Source organism: Arachis ipaensis, chromosome B01 (assembly GCF_000816755.2).
Source record: "Arachis ipaensis cultivar K30076 chromosome B01, Araip1.1, whole genome shotgun sequence".
NCBI classification, from domain to species: Eukaryota; Viridiplantae; Streptophyta; class Magnoliopsida; order Fabales; family Fabaceae; genus Arachis; species Arachis ipaensis.
This window is the reverse complement of record NC_029785.2, coordinates 89,993,010-90,006,345: the sequence shown is the minus strand read 5'-3', so window position 1 is coordinate 90,006,345 and position 13,336 is coordinate 89,993,010. Positions and strand designations below refer to the sequence as shown.

The following is a 13,336-nucleotide window of genomic DNA, read 5'->3' as shown; positions in this document are numbered from 1 at the left end:
AATGCCTACAGCATGCACATATCCTGTACACTCTCTGAGGAACCAGTTGTTGACTATGTTGTGGTGAGGGAGGTTGAGATTATTGTTGATTCAGTTGTATCTGCTTCAATACGTTGGTCATCTCACACAGACTCTGTGTGAGAGCAGTAGTCTCACTGCCAGAGGAAACCTCTGCAACAGCCTTGGGGTGGCTGTTCCTGTGCCTGTAATTCCGAGTGGACTCAGCTAAGTCGCTGATCAGTTGCCACGCTTCATCTGATATCTTGTACTTTTTCAGAGAACCATTACTTGCACCATCCAATGTAGTCTTATCCCGAGACTTTATGCCTTGTGTGAAGTAGCTGATCAACACCAACTTGTCAATCATGTGGTGGGGGCATGCATCTAAAAGATTCTTGAAGTGCTCCCAATACTCATAAAGGGTTTCTAACTCACCTTGGATAATGCAGGAGATCTCCTTCCTCAGTCTGTTTGTAACTTCAGCCGGAAAGTATTTTTCCAAAAATTCTCTCCTGAGCATATCCCAGTTGGTAACAACCGCTTCAGGTTGAGTGTAGTACCACTCCCTCACCTTTCTCTCAAGAGAAAATGGGAAGGCGGTTAGCAGCATAGAAGTTTCATCTGCACCATGACGCCTAACAGTAGAACAGGCTGTCTGAAAATCCCTGAGGTTCTTTATAGGCTCCTGAGCAGGTAAGCCATGAAACTTAGGTATCAAGTTGAATAGCGCAGTCTTCAGTTCAAAATCTACAGCCAGATTTGGGTGACGCACTTGATACGGTTGCAGTGGAAAGTTTGGAGCTCCAGCTTCCTGGAGAGTGATCCTCCTTGGCTCCGCCATATTACCTGCACGTAAATCAACCGAATTAGTAGAAGAGGAGCTTGTTTCTTCCTCAAATGGTGGTTCAGATTCGCCCTCAGATAAGATTGGTGAATTGACAATAACCACTTCACCACCCTCAGAGGCTAACCGACGCCAAGCTCGCCTACTACGTGAAAGAGTTCTTTCAATTTCAGGATCAAATGCGGCTAAGCTCGAATCAGGCAGTGAACGCGTCATTCAACGAAAGAAACATACAGCTCATGGTAATAAAATAAAATAAAATAAAGCAAATAAATAAATTCCAACCAATAAATTAGCACACTGTTGCAACTCCCTGGCAACGGCGCCAAAAATTGACGTGGCGGAAATTTGCCGATTAAGAATTTATAGAGAAAACAGCATTGCAAGTATAGTTCTTAAATGACTAAAATCCGCTTATCAATTTAGAAAAAAGTTGTCACAAATTTAAGAACAAAATACTGGGAGTAGAAATTCCAGGTCGTCTCCCAACGAGTTGACAAAAGAATGCAGCTTATTGGTCAGAGGTTTTCCAAGAAATTTTTAAGTTTGAGAAACAGAAAAATAAATAATTGTAAATTGAAGCAATGGAAATTAACAAGAGAATTTATATAATTCAAATAAAAGCCTTGGCCGGGAGAAGATTAATTGGAAGTTCTATCCTTGTTGAATTTTCCCAAGTGTAATAATAAAAGGTTGTTGTTCTACTTGGTCATCCCTTACTTAATAAGGAAAAGTCAAGTAACTAACTAACCAACTCTATCACCCAAGTCCTAATCCTCTCCTAAGTGAGGATTAGAGTCAGAGACTAGAGAGTCAGCCAACAACTTCCTGTTAAGATTAACACTTGAGTATTCCAACTCAATGTTCTCCTCTTAATCAACTTCCAATCAAGTTAGGAAACTACTCCATTAACATGAATACCATCTTCGTAATTTTATAAGAGAAGTAAAAGGGGAACATGGTAAGTAAAATCAATTGGAAACAATTAAACAAATAATAAAATTTAAATAAAAAAAAATACTTCTTGCATTAATAAATTCTAAAACAATCCAATTGTAATTCTGAACAAAAATTAAGGATATGAAAGAGTAAGAGAAAAAGAAAACAAACTAGAATAATAATGACTTCAACGGAGGGAATGACTCTTCTCAATATCCAAAGCAAAAGCAATAAACTCTAAAACTATGAATGTGAAGAAAACCTAGAGGAAGAGTAAAATTCTCTCTAAGATTCAAAACTAAAACTAAAACTATGTGTAATGTGAATTTGTGTTGAGTCTCTGCTTGTCCCCTGGCTCTAGTCTGTGTTTCTGGGCCGGAAATGGGTCCAAACTCGGCCCAAAATCACCCCCAGTATTTTCTGCAATTTCTGCAGATCACGCACGTCACGCGTACGCGTTGCTGGTCATCTTCGCGTGTCACGCATACGCGTCAGGCATGCGCACGCGTCTCCGTGAAAACTCCAATCTACGCGCACGCGTGAGCCATTTATGCGTGTCGATGCTCACTGGTTATCTCCTTAGTTTCTTGTGTTCCTTCCATTTTTGCAGGCTTCCTCTCCATCCTCTAAGTCATTCCTGCCCTATAAAGCCTGAAACACTTAACACACGGATCACGGCATCGAATGGTATAAAGGGGAATTAAAATACACAAATTAAAGGCTTAGGAAGCAAGTTTTCAATCATAAAACAAAACTAGGAAGGAATTGTAAAATCATGCAAATAGTATGATTAAGTGTGTAAAGACTTGATAAAAGCCACTCAAATCAGCACAAGATAAACCACAAAATAGTGGTTTATCAGCGTGCACCACCACAGCCTCAACCTCAAGGTGCTCTACCTGGCCCACAACCATCGCAAGTCAGGCCAGGACCAAGTACAGCAGCTACCAAGGAGACATTGGCAGCAGCAAGCACAGCAACAACAAGACTGTTTAAATTCATCCCTAATCCACCCTCCATCAATCCAAAGAAGTGAAGAAATATGTCATCTTGGGCATCCCACTATGCCTTGTAATAGCTTTTAGGAAACTTGACTGTGACAACAATATTTTTTTGGGAGACTTGTTTTTTTTTTAGAAGCTCTTAGGATTTTATAAACCGTTGCAAATTTGTTAGGTGCTTAAGGCTTACTTTTGTGATGTTAAGCTTCATAAGACTATACACTTTAGGAGATTTGTTCTTTTTGGGCAGCTTTTAGAAAATTTGACTGTGGCAAATATATTTATATAACTTTCAATCTATGTTCTGTGTTTATGTATACAACTTTTATGCCTACTTTCTTCAATCATTCAATGCTTCTTTAGATATTGACAACATAACTTCAACAACATACTGATATCATAACTTGAATTGCATTTAGATAATAGGATACATAAATTGCCTAAATGGCATGTTTCAATACACAACAAAAACCTGGATCAACTCATTTTTCTATTCTAATTTCTAGAATTCATTTCTCAAGCACTACATACATAAAAAGCAACAAAAACAGCACATAAAAGTATACTCATACAACAAGCAATGGGTTTTTTTTCTTCTCTAAAGCAGTAACCTTCTCCTCCAGAACAACCATCATATGATCTAATTGCTCTTCCTCTTCAACAACTTCAACCTTTTTCTCAACCAGAGGTCTTTTATCAAAGATGCAACCATTGCTTCTAATTCTAGCAAGATGCTCATCGACCCAAACAAAAAATTTGCAATGCAGTTGCTTTCCCTCTCAAAATTCCCAAAATTATGTACTATATAAAACCATTTCAGAACAAAATTCCCAAATTTTTTATCTTACCTTATAGAATGGGCAAGCCAAGAAGATTCTGTTTGGGTTGCTAATCGTCCTCGACATATACATTATTGCATAAACTCCACAAAAGCACCTCGGGGCAACATCGTCCTTCGGGTCTTCGGCGTACACAACACAATGAACTGAGCTTGAAGCTGAATTTTCTTGTCTTACTCCACTGAGGCTTCTTCTTGACGTTGATGATGCTCCATTGCTCCATTAGCAGCCATTGTTGATGTAGGTAGATCTCCTCACCACCAGCCTCCACAAAGAAACGCAATCAATTTAAGGATTAGGGCCAAACGCGAAACGACGTAGTTTTTAGGCTCAGGGACTTATTTGTCCAATTTTCGAAAGTACCCTTCCAATCATCAGTCCACGTGTCAACCCGTCATGCCAGGTCATCAAAACGGGAGCCATGTCAGACTTTTCCGTTGGGTCTGACGGAGGCATTTGGACGGAGGGATTCATCCGTCCAAGTTTTGTAAAGGTCGGAAATTTAAAAGTAGTTTCAAATGTTCAGGGACGAAAATGTTCGCGAGACAAAAGGTCAGGAACCTATTTGTCCTTTTCTCTATTTTATAAGTTCTATCGTGGCAAAATGAAATTTTCTCTATAAATTTATTTCTTCGCCTTAGTTTTTGTAAAGGAAAAAAAAGACAAAGAATGATAAATGCTTATTGACATAGGTAATAAAAATTGTGAATGCAGATAACAACAAACCCTTAAATGGACTTCAGTATCACAAATCCTTAAATGGAGTTCAGTATCACAGCAAATTAATCTTTAGCATGTCAGACTGAAAGATACCGCGAAAAACAAAAAAAAAAACATTCTGAATGCATGTCACAAGAATGCAAAGTTGCATACTTTTTATTATTGCGAAAACCCAATTAATAATAAATATGTAGGAACATCGATAAATACTTGACTGTTTATTGTGTAAAACAAAAAACAAAAAAAATGTGGTTTATGGGCACACTTGCTCAATATTTTGATTATTTTCACAAGAATGTTATTCACGTCACATGTCAATGACTCAATGGAAATACTAATATATATTTTGTAAGGGGAAACTCCAATAAAGATGCTAAAAATGTCTTTGTAAAGACGTTTACGTGTCGCATTATTATTGGACGTATTAATGAATCGGTTATTTTTTTATTTCTTAATAAATTAGAATAAAACCAATTTTTTTTATAACTATAATAATAAATCCAAATTTTTTTTAAGGATTTAATTGTATTTTTAAATTTTTAGGTATTTAAATATCCGCAAAACAAAAAGTCAGGGATATACCCAAATTTTTTTTAAGGATTTAATTGTATTTTTAAATTTTTAGGTATTTAAATATCCGCAAAACAAAAAGTCAGGGATATATTTATTTTTTTATCAAAAAATTTAAAGATATTCGGTTTAGATTGTATAATTCGATTGGATCAAACCGAGTCTAATAATTATAAAGCAGAGAATTGAGTTTATTGTTGTTATAATAAATCAATTTTATTCTGGTTTATTAAAAAATAAATTATTAACCGGTTTAATAAAGATGTCCAATAATAACATGACATATGTAAATACCTTTAAAAAAAGATATTTTTAATATCTTTATTAAAGTGGTGTCTATTTTTTAAATGGAAGTACTAAAATTTTGTTTAGTAAATATCTTTTAGCACGTGATTTTAGGTTTTAATTTTCGAGTCAAGTAAACGTAGTGTTAATCGTATAACTATTTTAAAAAGGAAAATCAAATTCGATTAAGTAATAATCAGTTCTCTGCATTTATCAATAATAGACTATTCTATCTAATAACCGGAGTGATTTTACATTTTCACTACATAATCCTTTCCTTTTTTGGTTCAAAATCCCTTCCCTTCCTAGATTATGCGTTCATCTGAACTCGCAGACAATTTTTTTTTTCTCTGCCCCTACCCCCATCATCTATCCTGGCACTATCGACCCTGATCAGAATTCAGAACTATTGCGATCCCCCAATAGCCCCAATGCTACTGTACCACTCTCTCCTAAAGAAAACAAGATATTGCCCAACATTGACTTCAAAGTCCCAAGTCTCAACAGCACACAAACTTCTCGAATATCGGGGGAAAATGACGAAAAAGAATCTTTTTTCAAATGCCTATTGATATTAGACACAACGAAAATGGAAGCTTAGACATTTGAGGTCAGGATAAACTGGGAACTATTCATTCCAAATGACTAATTAAGCTTTCAACGCTCGAAAAAAATTATTCAAAACGCATATCAAAATAAGAAATACACTGCGAACACCAATCTTTTGCTTGCTTCTTTGCTGAATTACTTGGTAGTCTTTAGCTATGGTGAAATAATCATTTTCTTCCTCAAACTGCGTAAGGCCTGGAACGCATCTCATATGAGCAGATGGCACACAAAACACTCGTTCTTTCTGGTGCCTGAAAAGAGGCTCGTTGAAACAGGACAAGTGCTCCATTAAAAACAAAATGCCATCAAATATTCTATTTTCAATTACATTAGAAAAATAACCATCCACCACAGCACTACAATATTACAGCAATAACCATCAAACCTTTTCTTAGCCCCGCCCTACAAAAAACAGGGTACCATCTTCACTTCTAGCCCTCCCTGTGGAATACATACCGACAATCAGAAGATAATTGGAGGCATTGAGGCTGCATTTACAATTGAAAGTTCAAAGGTATCTGAAGACCACATATACCTGAAAACACGGCTGTATTAAGCAGCCAAGTTAATGGATGTATGGCTTCTGATGGAACACACAGACTAATTCCAACTACTGATTACCAAAGCATCTAATCAGCACCAGCTTGGCGTCCATAGAAGTTTCCCCCACCTCGCCGGGAATGAGGTTGACCTCGATCCCTAAATCTTCCACCAGCATGATTACCATCTTTAGGCCGTTCTATGTTGTCTGATTTGCTGCCATCATATGGTCCGACAGGGTGGTACTCATAATGCAGGTTTGGGCCCTGCCTCTCCCTGTTTGTAGATTGATTATAGTGCCTGTTATCTTGGGCAGGTGGTTTCCAATCTCCACGAGGCTCGTGTCCTCGTCCAAACCTGTTTAGGTTTCCATTTTTGCCAAAGCCAGAGAATGGGCGGTGATCATGCCTTTGATCTATAGATGTGGGAGATTGCTCAACCAAGTTAACATTTCCCTGATTTGAGGAGTTGGGATGCCTCCTTGTTGGCACATGTTTCCTCTCTCTTTTAGAATCTTGGTTCCCAAAATGTGTAGTTTCTCTGGCCTTGCTCTTGTCCAAGACTGATTGATCATTGTGAGGTTGAGCTACATGAGCATTAGACATCTTGTCATCAGCGGCTGGAATTGATTCTTCATCGCAACAGGGATCCTTTTTGTTAACTCCAACCACAACTGAACCGACATTTAGATCACTGGATTTGTTTCCCCTCTGATTATTTGAAGCCTGAGATTTGGGTTGCCAGTGAGAAGTCAAGCGTTCTCCAACATTTCGATTTTCTTTCAAAGCAGCAGCACCGATATCTGGTTGACTAGGCTCAGAGGATGAAGTGGGTGTTTCATTTCTCTCCAACTCTCCATCATTTTTCTTATGATCCACATCATGGTTCATCCCTCCACCCTTATGTCCTCTGAAAGGAACCCGCCTACCTCTGCCTGTTGCTCCATGATCTTTAATAACAGGAAGAGAAACATGAGCAGCTGAATCATGATTGACAGGATTGTTTGAACCATCAAGATCACTATAGTTATTAATTTGCATTGATTGCCCCTTCGATAAGTTTATTTCAGACTTAGGATCTCCACGATCTTCTGTTTGTCCCTGAACAATTGGTTCAGAGTTTGAATCAATGTCCAGTCCACCCCGCACATCATGCACATTAGTTGTTTCCATTTGATTCCGCTGCCGCCAAGATCCATGCGCTTTACCCTGCTTAGCATGCCTACCATCTCTATTTTTAGGCTCCATTCCATGGGTCACTTTTCCAACAATTGAATCAGTTACCTGAGCAATCTGTGGACCCACAGAAACAGAATCAACTCTTCCAACATTCCCATCTGCTGGAGCCTGATTGACTGATGAAACCACCTGTTGTTGGATGCTTCCTTGCTGAGCCATTTCTTTAGCAACAGGTTTTGGAACATATCTCTCCATTTCTGCCCTCTTATTTTTAAAATTATGCACCTGCTGATCACTCTTCTCAGTATTGACTGCCTCTGCTTTGGTTTTCTCATCTGATTCATCCACGTCAGTCTTATTATGGTGTTTCACAGGGGCCCACATCACTGCATCACTCCCATGAGATTTCTCTGCTGGTCTAGTAGCTTGCATATTTCTCGATGGCCTACGAGAATGCTGAGGTTTCCACTGACTATTCATTTTAGCATGGGCTTCCTCACTTGCTGAATGTCTGTGATGCTCTGAAAATTGAGTTGAATCCTTAGACAAGGATGATGGTTGAACTGGACCCTGTTCTAACTCAATGTTGGCAACCTTGGCCTTATCAATTTCGACAGAGCTTTTTGAAATATTAGCTTCTTTTGGTGCCAATGGTAATGCAGAAGAACTATCTTCAAATTTTTGTTTGTTTTTCCCATTCCTGGTATTCTTCTTTCTCTGGTTTACAGAGGAATCAACCATAGTAGCTGAATTCATGGGCATGTTCAATCCACCAGTTGAACCAACTTCATGGATAACATTGCCAGAAGATACAGAAATATCAACCACTAAATCATTCTCGGCCTTTGAGCCAAATGAAGTGGAAGATGCAACCTTTTCACTCCCAGTTTTCTCTGAAGGAAGATTCTGCTTTTGTTTATAGCTCGTTCGCTTCTGCTTTGAGGTAATATTATTGCGAAACTGTAAGGCATTCATGCCATCAGCACTATTAACATCTTGTTGCAAGTTCATTGACAGATTATGAATCAGAACAGCCTCTTTGCCAGAATTCACATGGGTCTCTGAAGGTGGCTCACTGGACAAGATGGGTAACTTTTCAACTTTATTAATGCTAATATCATTAATATGAGGGATAGCCTTAGCATCAGAATTTAAAGCTGAACTCACAACTCCAAATTTTCCTGATACAATTGCTGAATCAGATGGCTGTAATTCTTGTTGCTTATTGGGGATGTCAGACGTTGTAGCAGACTCTTTTGAAGTTGGACCTTCCACTGCTTGAGAACGTCTATTCAACTCATCCAGCTTTGCAAGAGCTTTAGCCTTTTGCTTTCTTATTCGCTCCTCCTCTTCCTCCTGCAGTTGCTTAGTCCGCTGCTTGGCCAACTCTTTCATTTTGGCACGCTGATGAGTTTCGGAATTTGTTGTGTTAAATGTACACTAGATAGCTAATAACGGATATAGAAATGATGCATCATGTATGCATTACCTGATCATGGCTATCAATTGGTTCAGACCTGGTTTGAACAGATTCTCCATCACGCCTTACTGGGTTATATGAGCCAGACCTATCATAGCTCTCAACAGAGATCTGATGGTCACCAATAAGAAGATTAGTTGCTTCCAACTGTGCACCTGATAAAGCTGAGATATCAGCAACCTCAGGTTTCTTTCGCCAACCATCAACATCTTCATTGCTTGTTTTTCCCTTGTTACGGTGGTCACCTCTACTTTGCATGCCACGAGCAATTTGCCTGTGAATAAAGCATATCAGCATCATCAAGAATCTAACCACAATCAGTCAATACCAAGAAATTATGGACAAACCTGGATGATGTTGGTCCACTGGCAGATAAGGAATCGAAATTCTTTTCTCCACCAGAGGCATTGACTTCATGATGAGGTGGGTTTATGACATCAGTGGCAGGAGCTCTAGCAGGAAACATACCACCAGCACCAGCTTCCTTCACATTGTTCACTGAAGCACTATTGGCATGAAATTTATTTCTTTGCTCATCTCTGTTTCTAGCAGATGAATTATCCCTGGCTTTTGCATTCAAACCCTCTATCTTCTTAATCAGACTGGCATCTTTTGGAGCAGATGATCTTGGGGGAGTTTCTAGCACACCAGAGGCAGCATTACCACGATCTAATTTCCTTGGCGAAATATCACCAGGCTTCTTAATGTTTCCTGAACTGTCAGGAAACTTGGCCTTAAGAGTAACAGATGAACTAGATACTTGATTTTCCAAAGCCTGAGAAGGTGGTTCTTCACCATGAGCACTCTTCCTCAAATCCATCTCATTCTTTCTATAGTTTGATCTCTGCTCATTCTCCCAGACTGCAATTCTTGGTCGGTCCCTCCTGTCAATATATGATGCATTGGTTGTCTCTGAATCCTCCCAATTTACTCTCTCATTTTTTCCATCAGATTCATGTTGCTTAAGAAGAACTCTGTATGGCACAGCAGTCTCAGGAGGATGGCTGGATTCCACTTGCTCAGAGGCCAACGGCTTTCCAGCAATACCATACCCACCAGGTTTACCTTGTGAATTGGCAGGCTCAGGAGGATTTTGATTTGGGTACCTATTATGAACAGGTGGTCCAGCTGCCATTCCCATGAAGGGTACATCTCGTTCATTTGAATTGTAGTAGCCCATAGGAGGACCATAGTATCCCTCAAAGGCCATTGGACCATGAAAATATCCAGGTCTCATAGGAATGCCTGGACGAATATACGCATCAGGCATATGAGGCCTAAAGACATCTCCATTCTTAGGGTGCCCTCTTGGTCCATTCCCAGGAGGGGGAACTGGTGGTGAGTTGACAAGACCAGTTGGTGGAATGCCTGGACGATAATAAGGAAATGGTTCAATAGGAAAGCCACCAGGAGTAACAGGATTTCCAAATGGGGGCCCACCAGCAGGACCCCGGAACCAAACACCATTTTGAGGATTATTTACTGGAGGACCATGCCAGGCATCATAGTGTTGAGGTGGAACAGAAGCATTAGGGTAAGGCTGGGTATTTCCTTGCCATTTCTCTATCCCAGGCCTCATGTCATCCTCTCCATGAGACTGATGATCCCTTCTCCAGGAATCAATCACACCACCCTTCATATTTTCATTCACCGGAACATCAGCTGTGATATTGACAACAGAAGAACATTAGTTATAGAAGCTCGAATGCAAAATCCTATCGGCAGAAATGGAATTAAAGAACAATTGAAGCACAAATAAAAATATCAAAGGGCATGACACACCAACAATAGAGGCCTCACTTTTCTCCTTCTGTGGTCCCGAGGAGGAGCTAGGTCGGCCATGAGAACTGTCATCTGCTAGCAGTTGATAAAAATTGTTAAAAACTTTCTCTTAAAGAACAAAACAATTGTTCTATGTTCTCTAAATATTTATGACAAGGTTGTCAAATTGAGATAAAATTCAGGAGTCGGGAAATTGATTCCCCGTAACATGAGTCGAAGCATTTTACGGATAGTAAGATTCATAATTAACAATTAGAAATATTTCAACAGTATTTTAAATGTAAAAGAATTGTAGAACCTACCACATATTAATATTTAACTCAAATATCTCCTAGTATAATCATAATTAATAAAATGGGACACCAAATACATTGAAATATCAAGTTATAAGTCAGAACTTTGGCCTTACAATAATATTCATGGTAGAAAACGAATGAAACATACTCTTATAGAGCAAGGGAAATGCAAGAGTAAGGAGTGAACAGCATACATGAGATATCATTATATAAACAAAGAACTTGAAGTCAAAATTTGATCCCAATAAAATACAGTTATGTTAAGCCTTTAAGTTTCTGGGCCAAGAAAAGACTTGTTGGTTCAAACTTTAAAATGTTAAGAGGAACAATTGATATAATTATATGAACAAAGAACTCCTACAAGTAAATCAAAACTTTTATAAAGGTACAATAAAAAACTATAACATGTGACGCAATAATAGTAACAATAGCAACAACAATACTGTGGCACTTAATGGTCAATAGTAAAAGATCAGTAAAACAATAATGGATTAGCAATTGAAATATTAAACACCATAATAATATAAAACAGAATTCAGGTCAGAATAATAATACAGAACAATAATACCTTGCAACTCAGAATTCAGGGCAGACTTGTCCTTCTCAGAACCAAGAGTTGGAAAGTCTCCAGAGCTCAATGAAAATCCATCACTCTTGGGTTGAGAAACTCCCTGCATTTGTACAAAAAGTGACTACTATCAGCAAATAATGCCTATAAAACAGAGGCAACCATGGCTGCAACCACTGAGGACACAGGAACGTGTCAAGCAAAAAACTCTTACAACTACTTCAACAAACCCCAAGAGACAGTGCCTTTAGCACGCAAGAAGTTCAAAGTTGCTACACCACATATACTATCAGATAATCATAACCATAAAACTACTGAATTACAGCCACAAGTATGTGTATTTACTGGGTGTGCACCATGCCAAACCAGCAGGAAAAAAAGAGTGTGAAAAGTGCAAAATTACTGTCAAACTGAAACAAAGTATTAACGCAATTGTTCGAGGATAAACATCACAAATACTACGTTAAAAAATTAACCACTAACCTGGAAAATTAGATTGTCATAATCATAAAATTATAATAAATAAATATTTCAGATATAATTGGTAGCAAAATCGAAGTTTCAAGAACAAATAAACAGAACCATACCAGTTTCTCTGCGGTCCTAGCACCACTCCAAGCACCTGAATTGTCAGTGGAGGGTTCAGCAAATCTAGATAACTGTGAGCTACCAGGTCTTGTCTCTGCACTGCGAGGACGCAATGATGCAAGTGAAGTCTGATTTGATGTCAGCGGCCCAGATGCTGATGAAGGCCGAGAACTTGACCCCCATGCATTTGTACAGGACTCGAGAGCCCTATCACTACTAGCAGTCGAAGGCCTTGTACCACTCCCACCAGATGATGGCCGAGCACTGAGGTGGCTGGGTGAACTAGCACCACCATCAGTATTTGGAGAGAGAGAAGAGGACCCCCAAGCATTTGATGCAGAAGATGATGATCTACTACCCCAGCTGAGGGTACCCCTACTCAAAATAAACAATGACCGAAAACAAATAAAATTCTGGAACATTAAGAACAATTATAGCAGAAGTCACAACATTAGGTCCTGAGAATATTTACTCACTTGGGAACAATCTCCACATTAGGGTCCAAACCATGTTTCTCTAACCTTGATACAAAAGAAGGGGAAATTTTCAGATCATAAAGCAATACCACAGTCAACTGAAAATAAAAAGAATCCATCAAGAAATCAAATACCTCTGGCTGGGTAAGTTAATAGGTTTTGGAACAGCAACTTTCCCTAGAACAGTCATACCACCTCTTCTGGAAGAAGAGGCCCATCTGCAAAACAGCATTAGAATCATTAATCTCAATTTTCTTTAGTTCATTATAAAATATAATCATATTGCCAACGACAGAAGCAGGATTTTCAATACAAGACATATCAAAAATTTGGTTTGGCCACATTTACATGTTGGCTTCTAGAGCACGTAAACAAAGGCATACCTTCGCTCCCCACTCAACATGCTTGAAGTCATTGCCTGGACACCACCGCACTGTCATTCAAGCCAGTTGAAAGGGCCTAATAAGAATTATCTGCAAAACAGATCATTAATCTCAATTTTCTTTAGTTCATTATAAAATATAATCATATTGCCAACGACAGAAGCAGGATTTTCAATACAAGACATATCAAAAATTTGGTTTGGCCACATTTACATGTTGGCTTCTAGAGCATAGAGCA

At 38.7% G+C, this 13,336-nt stretch overlaps 1 protein-coding gene across 1 annotated transcript in view; it reads right to left on the bottom strand.

Annotated features, from left to right (window-relative positions):
• Positions 5,751 to 13,336, bottom strand: part of LOC107631933 (protein MODIFIER OF SNC1 1) — a 13,116-nt gene continuing 5,530 nt past the window's right edge. The window contains exons 2-11 of the mRNA XM_016335531.2: positions 13,099 to 13,174; positions 12,850 to 12,933; positions 12,716 to 12,760; positions 12,239 to 12,614; positions 11,652 to 11,754; positions 10,788 to 10,859; positions 9,353 to 10,667; positions 9,015 to 9,279; positions 6,343 to 8,929; positions 5,751 to 6,248 (exon numbers count right to left, since the gene is read on the bottom strand). Coding sequence (XP_016191017.1) covers positions 6,437 to 8,929; positions 9,015 to 9,279; positions 9,353 to 10,667; positions 10,788 to 10,859; positions 11,652 to 11,754; positions 12,239 to 12,614; positions 12,716 to 12,760; positions 12,850 to 12,933; positions 13,099 to 13,130 — 4,785 coding nt within the window. The 5' untranslated portion in view covers positions 13,131 to 13,174 and the 3' untranslated portion in view covers positions 5,751 to 6,248; positions 6,343 to 6,436. The remainder of the gene's footprint in view (positions 6,249 to 6,342; positions 8,930 to 9,014; positions 9,280 to 9,352; positions 10,668 to 10,787; positions 10,860 to 11,651; positions 11,755 to 12,238; positions 12,615 to 12,715; positions 12,761 to 12,849; positions 12,934 to 13,098; positions 13,175 to 13,336) is intronic.